At 46.1% G+C, this 12764-nt stretch overlaps 1 protein-coding gene and 1 non-coding gene across 4 annotated transcripts in view; one reads left to right on the top strand and one right to left on the bottom strand.

Moving 5' to 3' along the window:
• The window catches only part of TEX2 (testis expressed 2), a 107121-nt gene extending 95536 nt beyond the window's left edge, over positions 1-11585 (top strand). For 2 of the 3 annotated variants that reach the window (XM_060133252.1, XM_060133254.1), the window contains exons 9-12: positions 3835-3960; positions 5599-5808; positions 8106-8226; positions 9902-11585. In XM_060133252.1, coding sequence (XP_059989235.1) covers positions 3835-3960; positions 5599-5808; positions 8106-8226; positions 9902-10024 — 580 coding nt within the window. In that variant the 3' untranslated portion in view covers positions 10025-11585. Of the gene's footprint in view, positions 1-3834; positions 3961-5598; positions 5809-8105; positions 8227-9901 lie in introns of those variants that run through there. The other variant, XM_060133255.1, reaches the window with a different exon arrangement.
• Positions 11586-12606: 1021 nt separating this feature from the next.
• On the bottom strand, positions 12607-12743 carry LOC132512455 (small nucleolar RNA SNORA76). The gene has a single exon (XR_009538182.1). It is a non-coding gene; the product is annotated as a small nucleolar RNA SNORA76 (small nucleolar RNA).
• Positions 12744-12764: the final 21 nt, after the last annotated feature.

Raw genomic sequence — 12764 nt, 5'->3', positions numbered from 1 at the left:
CTGTTACTGACCGTGTGATCTTTGGTTTCCTCGAGGAAGCCTCTCCTAGAGCAGCATGTGTGAGTGGTGGGTCCGCGGCAGCCCTTTCCTCCAGGCCCTCCCTTTAGCCCGTGGCCGCCTGTCCAGGGCCTCACTTCTGGGCAAGGGCTTGTCCCCTGCCGTCCTGCTCTGGCAGGGCCTCTGCTTTGTCTCGCTGCTTTTGTCTGTCCCCCTTCAAGTGTGCAAATGACTGTGCCGTGGGGAGTACCTGAGGAGGTGCTGCTCAGCCTGTGGGAAGTCCTGCTTACTGTAGAAAGTTTATAAGGACCCTGAGGCTGGTGGTAAGAAACTGAAGTCTGTGTCGCTTCACTCTATTGAAGGCCTTTCCCTTTGAAATGTGGGTACCCTTTATATTTGCAGACATTTTTCCTTGAGTCTTTGTATTTCCCGAATAGTCTTCTTGTTACACATTGTAGTTACAGTGACTTTGGGGCGATAGACACTCAAAATGGAATTCAGGTGGTGAGCTGGGCAGTCTGAACTTTAGGAATTGGCCTGAAGGGGACCTAAGCGAGTCAGGAAGGGGAATGTGCTGCTCGTTGGCTGCTCTTTAAATGCACATCGGGGCGGGCGTTTCCTGGAAGGCCCTTGGCCCATCCGTGCTCTACCACGGCAGCCTGGGCTGGCGTGCAAGTCCCTGCATGGGGCCCCCACCCCGACCCCTGTATTGGGCCACTAGTCCCCGGTGTACCCGGGTCCACCACCCCGCCCCGAGGCCCTGATATTCTGGGAGCCCAGTGCTTGTCACCCACGCCGTGACTCAGTCTAGCTCTGGGGGTGTACGTGCACGTGTGTGTGGCAGATACATGGGCCCGACTTCTGTTAAAGGAAACGAATGCACTTTCGTGAGCGTGGTCCCCCTCCAAGCAGTCCTCACTGGGCTGTTTAATCTAATTATGCACCCTTCACTTAAAGCATTTTTTGGAGCTGCTTCTTAGAGTTGCCTCCGGAGTCTGTGACATTCCTTTAAGTATTCTGACTGACAGCAAATCTTCCTACTTTCTAGATGGATTGGATCTTTGAGAAATTGCCAGACGTCGTTCAGAGGTGATGGTGATTATGAGACTAAGAAATTAAATGTTTTGTTCAAGACAGAGAGTATCAGTGATAAAATAACGCACTTTTTCTTATGTGTCCGACTGCAAGTGCATTTCCAAAAAGATTTTTAGCAGAGGCAGCAAAACTGGAATAAGCCCTTTAAGGTGACTCTTGAAAGGATATTACACTTATCTCGAATTCTAAGGTGTGTTTAAAAAAGTAGGCTTATCGTGTTCTAGCACATCTTATATAAGAATATGCAGGGTGTCTTTCTCTGAAATTCATCATAAGGTTGAGATCACAAAATGCATGTTCGGTGATAAAACTTGAATATCTGCCAAATATTTAATTACACTTTTAATTAGTAAGTATTGGGTGCTGCATAGTACAGCCCCCTATGCCGAGAGGAGAGGTACCATTTGGTCACAGTCAGAATTTCATGTCATCTGATCTGTTTTAACTGACAGAGCATTGTCTAAATGATTAACTTCAAGCCACAAAATTTGTCCTGTTCTCTGTCCTGTGGAGGATTAATTCAGGAACCCGAGAGCTCACTGCAGTGCTCAGCCTTTGGCATCTTCTGCCCCAGGTCTGGAGGCTGCCAGATGACAAATACCAGTGGGGACAGAAGGGGACAGTGGTTCTGTGGGTCTCACTGTGGTCCAGGATGCTGAGGCAGCCTTTTGTGCTCTGTACCTTCCTTACCTGGCAGCACGAGGTCTGAGCCAGGGGGCACAGTCATTTTACTGATGGAGAAGTAAGATAGGTTTCTGAGATGGTCGTGTTATCTTTGGGGACTTAGCTCCCTGACTTTCTTCGTCCCAAGACCCAGTGCAGGCTTTCTTGGGAATCATATTTTACCTTTTATACAAAAGCAGAGCTCTGTGAGGGCTGCCTAACCCTGGAAAGCACTGAGATGGTTTTGTGACCAGCACACACACGTGAGCATTTCCTGGACTAGCCTGGCTTCTGACGGAAGGAGGAGGAGTCGGGTGCTGTCCCCGTGGCCAGGGACAAGAGGCCTTTGTGTCTGCAGAGGGAGTTTCCCTTTAACGCTGTGCTCAAGCCTGTTGGCTAGAGCGCTGGCTCTAATGTTTCAGGGCCAGGATCAAGGAGGATCCGGGTGTCCTGCCAGGGAGGACATTTGTGCTCGGTCCTCTTACAGCCGGGCTCCTGTTTCAGGGCGGAGATTTCAGTGCCCTCTTCCCAGTGCTGGGGCCTCTGCTGGGCCTTCAAGTCCACACTGGCGGGTGTGCTCTGCCCTTGGGTGCCCTTGGCCCTTGTTGGCCAGGAGATGACTGCCCCCGTGGGCTTCTGGTGGCCCAAGGAAAACCCCAAAGGGTTACGCCCGCAGGAAGATGGGACCTAAGCTGCGCTGCCTTCCCCTGTCCTGGTGATTTTTCTCCTTATCAAAAATACAAGGCCCCCACGTGCCACAACTAAGAAGCCTGTGAGCCGCAACTGAGACCCAATGCAACCAAAAAAAAAAAAAAAAAAAACGAGGCCCACGCTCTGCCTAGTGACCAGTTGGTAGCTTAATTGTGTTCATTCTGTCCCCATTAAGTCTCTGAGCCTCAGAGATGGGCCCTGCTTTCTGCCTCTCTGAAGCAAAGCCACCATCCAGGGAGGGAGCTGCCTTCTTTGGGGCCCAAGCTTGGCCAGGAACCCCCAGGGCCCTCACAGGGGAACCTTGATCACTGGCTGCTGCCAGTGATCCAGTGGAAACTGAGGCTCTACCCTGGAAAGATTAACGAGGGACATTGCTCTTTGGTGAAGTTTTTTATTACTTCATTTTAAAAACGTGGTTTTTTAAATATAAATTTATTTATTTTTGGCTGCACTGGGTCTTTGTTGCTGTGCATGGGCTTTCCCTAGTTGTGGCGAGCAGGGGCTACTCTTCTTTGCGGGGCGCGGGCTTCTCATTGCGGTGGCTTCTCTTGTTGCGGAGCATAGGCTCTAGGCGCGCGGGCTTCAGTAGTTGTGGCTTGCGGGCTCTAGAGCGCAGGCTCAGTAGTTGTGGCGTATGGGCTTAGCTGCTCTGCGACATGTGGGATCTTCCCGGACCAGGGCTCAAACCTGTGTCCCCTGCATTGGCAGGCAGATTCTTAACCACTGCGTCACCAGGGAAGCCCTAAAAATCGGTTTTAAATTAGTACTTTTCTTGAAAAGTTCCTGGGTTCTCATGTCAGTTGCTTCCTAGAGTCCCTTGAGATTTGTTGGTTGTTGGCTTTTTCTGTGACCTTCAGGAGCTGGGGCAGGTGTGGGCTAGGATACGTAATTTCACTAGGAAGGAGTCTTGAGCCAAAACTAACAGGAGGAAACTAAGCCAAAAAGCATAGTTGTTGAACTCAGCCAGAGTCAGGGGACTTGCCTGAACATCCCCGTCATCTGTGAGGTGGTCATGGCGCCAACATGAGCTGTCCCCTCCCCCGTGCAACCATCGCTCTTTCCACTCACCCTCCCATTGGCTACGCTGCACTGTTGACGAGATCACTGCATTTTGTGTGGACTGCATCACACTCGCATCACCTGTCTTTCTGACGCATGCACAGAATCCAGCCCTTCAGGCCCAAGTCCTCTGCGGTCCTGCCGGGGACTTGGCACTGAAGGGTCTCCGGGAGGACCAGGCCAATCTGAGGACTCTTGGATTGGGCCTCTTCTGTCTGGGCTGGGTGGGGGAGAGTGATGACGCGGTAGCAGTGGTGGCGGTGGAGCCTGGCGCTGGGCCAGCTGCCGTGGTGACTCTGCCCTGATCAGTTGCAGGCCCAGGGCCTTCTGTCTGGCCGACAGCGACGAGGAGTCCTCCAGTGCTGGCTCCTCTGACGAAGACGACGCACCAGAGCCTGGCGCAGGAGACAAACCGCTTCTCCCAGGGGCTGAAGGGTGAGTGGATCCAGCTTCTGGGGTCTTCAGGGGTCGGGCCTGCAAGTTGGGAGTGAGCTTTTATTGTCTTTTCCTCTCTGATCTTCCTTCCTCCTTCACTTTGAGTGAATGATTTTTGCATTAATAACTAAAAGCCAGTGGGATAAAATTTCATGTCCCAAAGCAAAAGACCTGAATAGCTTTCCCTAATTAAGAGGGTCCAGACCAAAATGGTTTTCTTGGGCCGTTGGAATAAATAACAGAGAATTGAAGGGCGTGTTTATCACAAGGAGCACAGATTACACAACAGCTCCCCCTGGTGTGGATAGGGAGCATTACTTCCCTTCTGACGGGTCACACTTGCTGCTGTTGAGCTTTTAGCTCCTACAATGTTGAAACATTCAGGTGATTTCTTCGGTGAATTTTGAAAACGTGGGTCACTTAGCTGATCTTTTGGATCATGAACTACATTTTGGTGGCTCCCTTTGCCTGTTACTTGGACTGCTGAATGATCAAAGTGCTTAGGCTGCCTCTCTGTAAGGATCTTTTAATTATTTAAAGTGAGTGAAGAAACTAAAATGATAAAGAAACCAGGTGATTCAGAAGTATTTGTAAGAAAATATCAACCTATTCACTTTTTAAATCCTACAGAAGATGAAAAGAGAATCTAGATGTTTGAGGAATTGGGACTAAAGTTTGTGTGCATTATTTAAACTCTCCCCACCTGACCTTAAGAATAATTGCTTTTGCCTACACATATACCCATACTATTCCTGACACTCTGGAACTGTGGAGGGTTTTAAGAGCAAATATCCTCTCTTCTTAGGGCAGTCTTAGGTAGATATGACCTGATACAGGAAAGCTTGCTTTCCTGGGCTGCTGGCGTATCAGCTGGATGCAGCTTTTTTCTTTAGATGCTCCTGAGCCCTTTGACAAGTCGTTGCTGCTCAGAGTCGCTGTGACACCATCTAAAAGGCAGATGTTTTACTGTGTTTTGTGGCCGTGTTAATGCAGCCTGATTTCTTATTTGCTATGTAGAGATGGTGAGATTTTGCTCAGAGGACACAGGATTTATATTCAGTATTTGAAGGTTATAAAGGAGAGCAGGTGAGATGCCTTCCCTGCTTGCACTGTGAGAACTTGGTCTGACTCGCCATTGTCAAGACTCAGGCTCTATCTGATGTCTGCACCTTGTCTAAAGTTGTAGTTCTCTGGACTTCCCTGGTGGTCCAGTGGTTAAGACTCCGTGCTTCCACTGCAGGGGCACAGGTTCGATCCCTGGTCGGGGAACTAAGATCCTGCATGCCATGCAGCGCAGCCAAAAATAAATAAATTAAATTAAATTTTAAAATAAATAAAGTAGTAGTTCTCACCTGGGGGTTATTTTGTTCCCCCCCGCCCAGGGACATTTAGCCATGTCCAAAGACGTTTTTTATTGTCATATCTGTGGGGGAACGTGCTATTGACATCCAGTAGGCTGAGGCCAGGGATGCTGTTAAACATCTGGCAACATCCACAACAAAGAATCGCCCAGTCCACTGTGTCAGTGGTGCTGCAGTTGAGAAACTCAGGTCTAAAGTCAGGTGAACACAGAGCCACCAACTTGTTTGTGAAGGAACAAAATCTGTACTAACACCCGTCTGTGTCCCTCATTTAAAGGTATGTTGGAGGTCACCGAACAAGTAAGATTATGAGGTTTGTTGATAAAATTACCAAGTCAAAATATTTCCAAAAAGCAACGGAGACAGAGTTCATTAAAAAGAAGATTGAAGAAGTCTCCAATACACCACTGCTGCTAACTGTAGAAGTACAAGAATGTAGAGGAACCTTGGCGGTCAACATTCCACCTCCCCCGACTGACCGAATATGGTGCGTAGAGGGCCCCTCGGGGTCAGCCAGTGATTCCCCTTCTTGCGTGACCATAAAAATCCCATAAAAATTGCTGATCCTTGACATTATGGAAAGTACCTTCTCCTGGGAAGAAGCACTTCCAAACGTTTTTCATGGAACCTTAACATTAGTTGTAAATCTGATTCTGTCTTCTACTGTGAGTGGTTAATTCACATATAAAGACTCATCTTCACACGTTAGGAAGAGTTAAGGTTATTGGTGAATGAGCTGTTATTGGGATGAGCTGTTTCTATTCTTGGTCTTCCTCCTCTCTCAAGCCAACCCTTTCCACCAGTGAGAACAGCTATCATTTGTAGACCTCTTATTTGCCTAGCCTGGGGTGTAACTGCTTCACCTGGCCAGTCCTCACAGCATCCTGCGGAGATAGGGCCATCGTTATGCCCACCTTAACAGATGGGGATCACACATCCAGCAGAGTCCTGGGTGGTTAGGGAAGACTTCCCCAGGTCAGATCTGGATGTTAAGGAGGCAGGAGCATGTGTGCTTGGTAACTGTGGTAGAAGGTCTACCCAGAGAGTTATCATTTGACTGAACCAGTGGGTCTTAACTCCACCTGCATATCACAGTCACCTGGGTGACTTGTTAAAGCTATGCCCAGCCCAGCCCCCAGGATTCAGCAGTTGGGGGGACTAAGCTAGGATTGAGAATCACTGAAATAAATTTTTCATGGGCCCAGCAGAAGAAAATCACTATCTGTAAATCTCAATTTTAAATTGACATTCAAATGTGCATAAGGGTATACAGGGATTGCATAAAAGACCTCTTTGTACCATAAGCTACAGTCGTGTGAAAAAGATAGCTCTGTTCTGTTATAGAGTGAAACCAGCATGCTGGTACACAGCCTTAGTGTTCAGAAGGGCTTGTAGGAATGATCACAAAAGGATTTTTTAATTGACTGATCATTTAATGATGATATTGGTGTTTCCCAGTAAAAACTTTAAAATACCATTTTAGATTTTATTTTTAAAAAGTAATGTTTTCACTGGAAGAACATGAAGAAAACAAAAAAAAAGCCTGTAACCTTACCATCCAAAAATAACCAGTTAATAAGTAACTTACTGTACATTTTTCCAAGCCTAATAACAAATCTTTTTTAAATAGTAAGAGTTGATACGTTTCTTCCTCTTCCAAGCTTTGACTTAGGAGTTACAAATGCCACTGCTCAATGGGAGTTAAAATTAGAGACCTCTAGGCTAGTGCCACGCAGCGCATGCTCGAGTGCTGAACTGTTTGTTATTAATCCACAAAGATACGTATAGATGTTGAGAGTGTTTAGAAACATTCATAGCAATTTGCCATTTTTATTGTACAGGCAGACCTCATCTTACTATGCTTTGCTTTCTTGTAGTTGCCGATATTGTGTTTTTTACAAATTGGAGGTTAGTGGCAACCCTGCATTGTCAGATGATGGTTAGCATTTTTTTAGCAATAAAGTGTTTTTCAATTGAGATATGTACATTGTTTTGCACACTTAATTGACTACAGAATAGTGTAAATATAACTTTTATATGCACTGGGAAACCAGAAATTCACGTGACTCACCTTATTGCAGTAATTAGCTTTATTGTGGTAATCTGGAACTGAGCCCACGGTATCTCCGAGGTGTGCCTGGATTCTTTAAAACATTGGTCCATGATGGGTTGAAGTTTTTAGTTTGATAACACACAGTCTCTTGACTGGATACCTTACCAACAGTTCTGAGTGCCAGTCTGCTCCACTGAGAAGCCATAATTATGGTGTGGAGTGTGGAATGAAAAAGCAGGTTATAGCACGTTTCTATTTACGTATGCATATTAGGAGTGTGGGGAAAATTGATCCCACTTCTCTCAGTGGTCCTGTCTTGGTTATGAGACTCAGAGAGAGAATGTCTTTTATTTTCTGCTTTATACACTTGTATATTTTGGATTTTGTAACAGACATATCCTACTTTCATAAAAATCGAAACAAAGAAGATCCTTTCCATTTTAGGAAAAACAAAAACAAGAAACAATGCCCAGGTCATGGACTTTTCCGGTGGCATTTCCTGGCTTTCTTAGTTTGTCACAACTGTTCTCAGATCATCACGGCCCTGGGTCCAGGGACACAGGGAGTTCACAATTCATACTTGCTGCACTGAAGTGCTTTTTAGAAGGGATTTTCGGAAGAAGAGAACATTTAAGTAGTGATAAAGCCTTGTGTAAATGAGGAATGTTTGTTCTTGGTACTGTCCACTTCTTTTCTTTGATTCTAAATGTGGTTATTACTCGTCTTAAAAGGTATGGTTTCCGGAAGCCACCACATATCGAGCTGAAAGCTCGGCCAAAACTTGGAGAGAGAGAAGTGACTTTAGTTCATGTGACAGACTGGATAGAGAAGAAACTGGAGCAAGAGTTTCAGGTACACCTGCAGTGTCATCTAGTGTTTCATGCTGAGGCTCTAAAGGCTCTGGGTAGAACAGAGGTTCTGAACTTCATGTGGGTCAGGATCCTCCTTGGAAAATCTGGTGAAAGCTATGGACCCCAGGAAAGTACACATATGATCAAATAGGCGTAAAGTTTCAGGTTCAGTTTCAAAAACTCTGAAACTCATCCACAGAAGCCTGTGAAGTAGTCTTTAGAGGAAACTCAAAAGGTAGGGGTCAAAGAGCAAAATGACTGTCTTGTACCAGTAGGCCTGGCGAGCTGTCCATCTGCTGGGGCTATCTTTGGACTTTTCCCCGGGTGGGGCCTGGAATTGGCCAGCTAGTAGCACGCGGGCTGTGGTGGTTCCTGCCCTTGTGTGGTACCCATCTTGCTTGGTTTGTTTTCAACAAACAAATTGTTTGTTTGTTGCAACAAACATTCCGCGTGTAGCTACCACCTACCCTGGAAGTCCAAAGATGAATCAGGCCTGTCCCTCCCCTGTGGATCTTCTAGGGTAGTCTAGAGATCTTCTGGAGTTGACTAAGCCAGAGCTCATTCTCTAAGCCTGTCTTCTGCATTCTGCCACCAAGGGAAATAGCAGTGTAGCTGAGGCCCTGGAATGAGCTGTTTCTATCAAATTTTTATCAGGTTTTTGAGGCATAGTTGTCTACTAAGGTTTTACGGATTAACAGACTATTTACTTTGTAGTAAATTTCAGCTTTTGAAGAATACCAGTATTATTTTTGCAGTAGTATATTTTGAGTTATTGCCTTTATATATTTTTTATTATTTAAAAGCTATAGGTTAAATATAACTAAAAACCAGTCTATGGAAAGCTTAATCTTATCTCCAAAAGGAAAAGTACTTTGAACCTAATTAGGGGAAAGACAATCTCATGCCTTCAGTTCTTTTCCTTTTTCTTACCTCCCTAGATCCTGCATTAGGAATTTGGGTGGGTCATCTCTTTTAGGGGTATTGGGATATTAGGGTCATCTCTTTTAGGGGGCAAACTTTGGTGCATGGTATTTTTGAGGCAAGTTTGGAAGTTGAAGGGTAACTGCTTGCATTCTCCCATGGCCGCCTGTTTTTGTTTTTGCTTTGGAAGAAAGCATTGCTGAAGTTGAATACATTGCCAAAATTCACTTATATAAAATAAGTTTATAAACAGATAGGCAAAGCACCATTACTGTCAATCACTCATTATCCTTTGGGTGTTCACTATAGTAGGATTTCTTTCATACGTAGCTTTAACTGGTTCTGGTTTGATAAAACAAAAATTTAGCTTACATTTTTGTTGCTAGGATTTAAATGGATAAGTTGGCTTATGTGTGTTGGAATATGTGTTCTGGATATAGTAATTTGGAAATACTATGAGCAGCTTACGCTCTTAATTCTCTTAATGTTATTTATCAATTCATGAGTCATTTTATTATATGTACATGAAATCAAAGGCTGCTTCTTCCTCAGAACTTACTGGGTTCTTGTGTTCGTGCACTGGTGTGATACCTCAATGCTTTCTCAATATCATAGAGGAATTAGTTTGGAATGTGTAGGAAAAGTTGTTTCATATGTATTTTAAAAACTAGTCTAAAGCCTAAAATTATCAGAACACACTAGGGCAACTCTGAGAAAAGAGCATTCTTCCACATGCCTGTTCCTTCTTTCTACAGAAAGTTTTTGTCATGCCAAACATGGACGACGTTTATATCCCTATCATGCACTCAGCCATGGATCCTCGCTCCACTTCCAGCCTCCTGAAAGACCCACTGGTGGAGGCTGCTGATCAACTGTGATGGGTGCAGACCTGGTGTTCCCAGTATTATGAGATGAAGCTCAAGGTGTGGGGTTCTCGGCTGCCATCTGGGCTGTAGCACTGGCCTTTCCTCGTGCCACAGCTTCTGCCCTCTGCCTGCCGGTGCCCATCCCACTGGGAGGTGTCCAGTGAATGGGGTCCAGATTGCCTCCTGCAAAGCTTTGACTCAGCAAAGGAAAACTGGAAGGATCGTCACGGTGGATCCAGAGATTACAGGTGACCCCACCATGGCTTTTCTAAGCCTACCAGTTTTTGTGGCAGCAAAAGAGCACATTAAGAGCGAAGCTGCACAGCTGGAAGGCTTCCCCTTGCCTCCTCGATGCCTCCAGAGCTTTTTCTCAGGCAGCCAGTGCAGTGGAATGTTTTCTCACTTTTACAGTTTGTGTGACGCAGCCCTCCACACCAAGAGAACGTCAGTGTGGTTACACATGTGGAGGGTGGGGAGTGGAATTTTGTCAACTATTTCTTTGGTGATAAAAAGATATGCATAGCAACTTACTCTTCTTATCAATTGTGCGTTTTGGAAGCAAGTAGCCATAGAACATACACTCTAACACACTATCAGCTGGGGCGGGAACCGTGGGATTTATGTGACCATTAGGCAAAGCCATGAGATCAAACCATCCCACACCTTTTACCAAGGAGGTACAATCACCTGGTTTCTGACTAATCCCAAATGTTTTCCTGAGACTTGAGCATATGTGGAAATATCAAACAAACCTAATGACTGGACTCGGGTGGGGCCAGAAAGCCAGAGCCACCGTCCTTCCACCTGGCACTTGCTGTGAGCTCTGGGAAGCTTTAAAGAGGCATCTTAAATGCTTTGTTAACCTGATTGGTTTGGGATGTTTTGTGGGCAGTTTCCTTTTCTGATGGCCAAAACCGGAGACTGCTCTCTATCATCTCGAGTCAAGACGATGCTGATGTTTGCTCAGCATCAAACACTACAGATCTCAAAATTACCGTGACATTTAACGTTGCCAACTCTATTTTGTGCATTTGTGTCAGAACATTTAGTTTACAGGTTTCGGGGCTCTCTCAAACTGTGTAATTTGCTTTGAGAAGTACACTCAATACAATTTTTTAATTGTTTAAAGCTGCATTCAACATCAAACTTACCTTGGGTTAACTTTTGACAACTTACATCTGTGGACAAAGCTAATAGTGGCTTTTTAAACAACAACAGCACCTTGCCTGAACGGGACTTTAAAGAAATTAATATATTGAAAAAAACATATTTGAACCCTTATTTGATTACTTTAACTGTACCATTAAAACATTTGACTTAAATTATCAGACCATTCCAGTCAGTGTACTGTTCTGATTTCTCATTGTGTAGGCCAATTTGCCTGTCAGTGCGCATGTCTTGTTCGCTGGTCTTATAATTTTTGTGCAATAATTAAATGCAAAGGACTAGATGCACTATTGTGTAGAGATTACACATGACTGTACCCTATTGCACTTAATCAAATAGTATGTGGGGATTTACAATCGCTTGCATTGTTTCACAAAATAAATGTCTCATGTCAAATACTAGATAAGCATCTAAGTCATTTCTACTTGATCCTGCTTAGATAATAGGAACAGAATAAACTGTGGTACAGCATAAACCTGGGCCCTCAGCTGCCAGTAGCAGCTTGTTTCTTGGGCCGTCACTGGACCCGTCCTGTTGGAGGATCCAAAGTAGACCACACCCTGATACAAGGAAGGCGCTAATTATCCTCGATTCGTATTTTTTAAAGTCCTGCTTCTGGGGCTTCCCTGATGGCGCAGTGGTTGAGAGTCCGCCTGCCGATGCAGGGGACACGGGTTCGTGCCCCGGTCCGGGAGGATCCCACACGCCGCGGAGCGGTTAGGCCCGTGAGCCATGGCCGCTGAACCTGCGCTCCGCGACGGGAAAGGCCACAACAGTGAGAGGCCCGTGTACCGCAAAAAAAAAAAACAAAAAAAAACCCTGCTTCTGAGCTAGAGTTTACACCAACTGCCTACTAACCCTGCTAACTTGGGACCCCCTCCATTTAGTACCAAAGGGGCTAGACATGGCACTTGTGCATACCTGCCCTTCAACACGTGCTGCCTTGTACTCAGAAATGATGCACGTTTCACCTAAATCCAGGAGGGATCGTTATCACCTAGAATGTGGATTACGAAGGAGTGGTTGTGCATTTATTCAGGTGCCTATGTTGTGCCCCGCAATGCACAAAACCGTCATTGTGAGCTGTTCAAGCTATCTGGGGCATAAGCAGTTGACCCTAAACGGCGGTTTTTCTAAGTGGTCCGCGAACACACCTCAGCCAGACGAGTTCAGCCTATGCAGCTCAGGACCGGGAACCAGTTCGTGTCAAGTGCACTACAGCCTTCACTCAAGCTGTTTAAGGCCACAGCCGGATTCTCATCTCCCCTCCCTGCAGACGCCCTCCCCGCCGCGGTTAAATGAACCTGCCCGTCTCACTGATTTCCACGGAGAGAACACTCGGACTCACAGGACAGGCACAGGAATAAGCAAAGACTGCAGGACCCCCGACGCCTTCCCCAGCCCCCCACCCCGGCAGCCCAGTGCCGCAGTGTAGCTCGCGGTTAAAAGGGCCGCCGCCGCGGGGGCAAGACGGCCCCAGTTATGCGCAAGCGCGTGCTGCTCTGGCGCTGCAGCCTGACCCCCGGCGCCACGCGCAGGCGCGGCGGGGGCTCAAAGGCAGCGCATCGCGACAAACAAAATGGAC

Source organism: Lagenorhynchus albirostris, chromosome 20, assembly GCF_949774975.1.
Source record: "Lagenorhynchus albirostris chromosome 20, mLagAlb1.1, whole genome shotgun sequence".
NCBI classification, from domain to species: domain Eukaryota; kingdom Metazoa; phylum Chordata; class Mammalia; order Artiodactyla; family Delphinidae; genus Lagenorhynchus; species Lagenorhynchus albirostris.
Note: the sequence above shows the minus strand (reverse complement) of the source record. Positions and strands in the feature narration are given on the sequence as shown.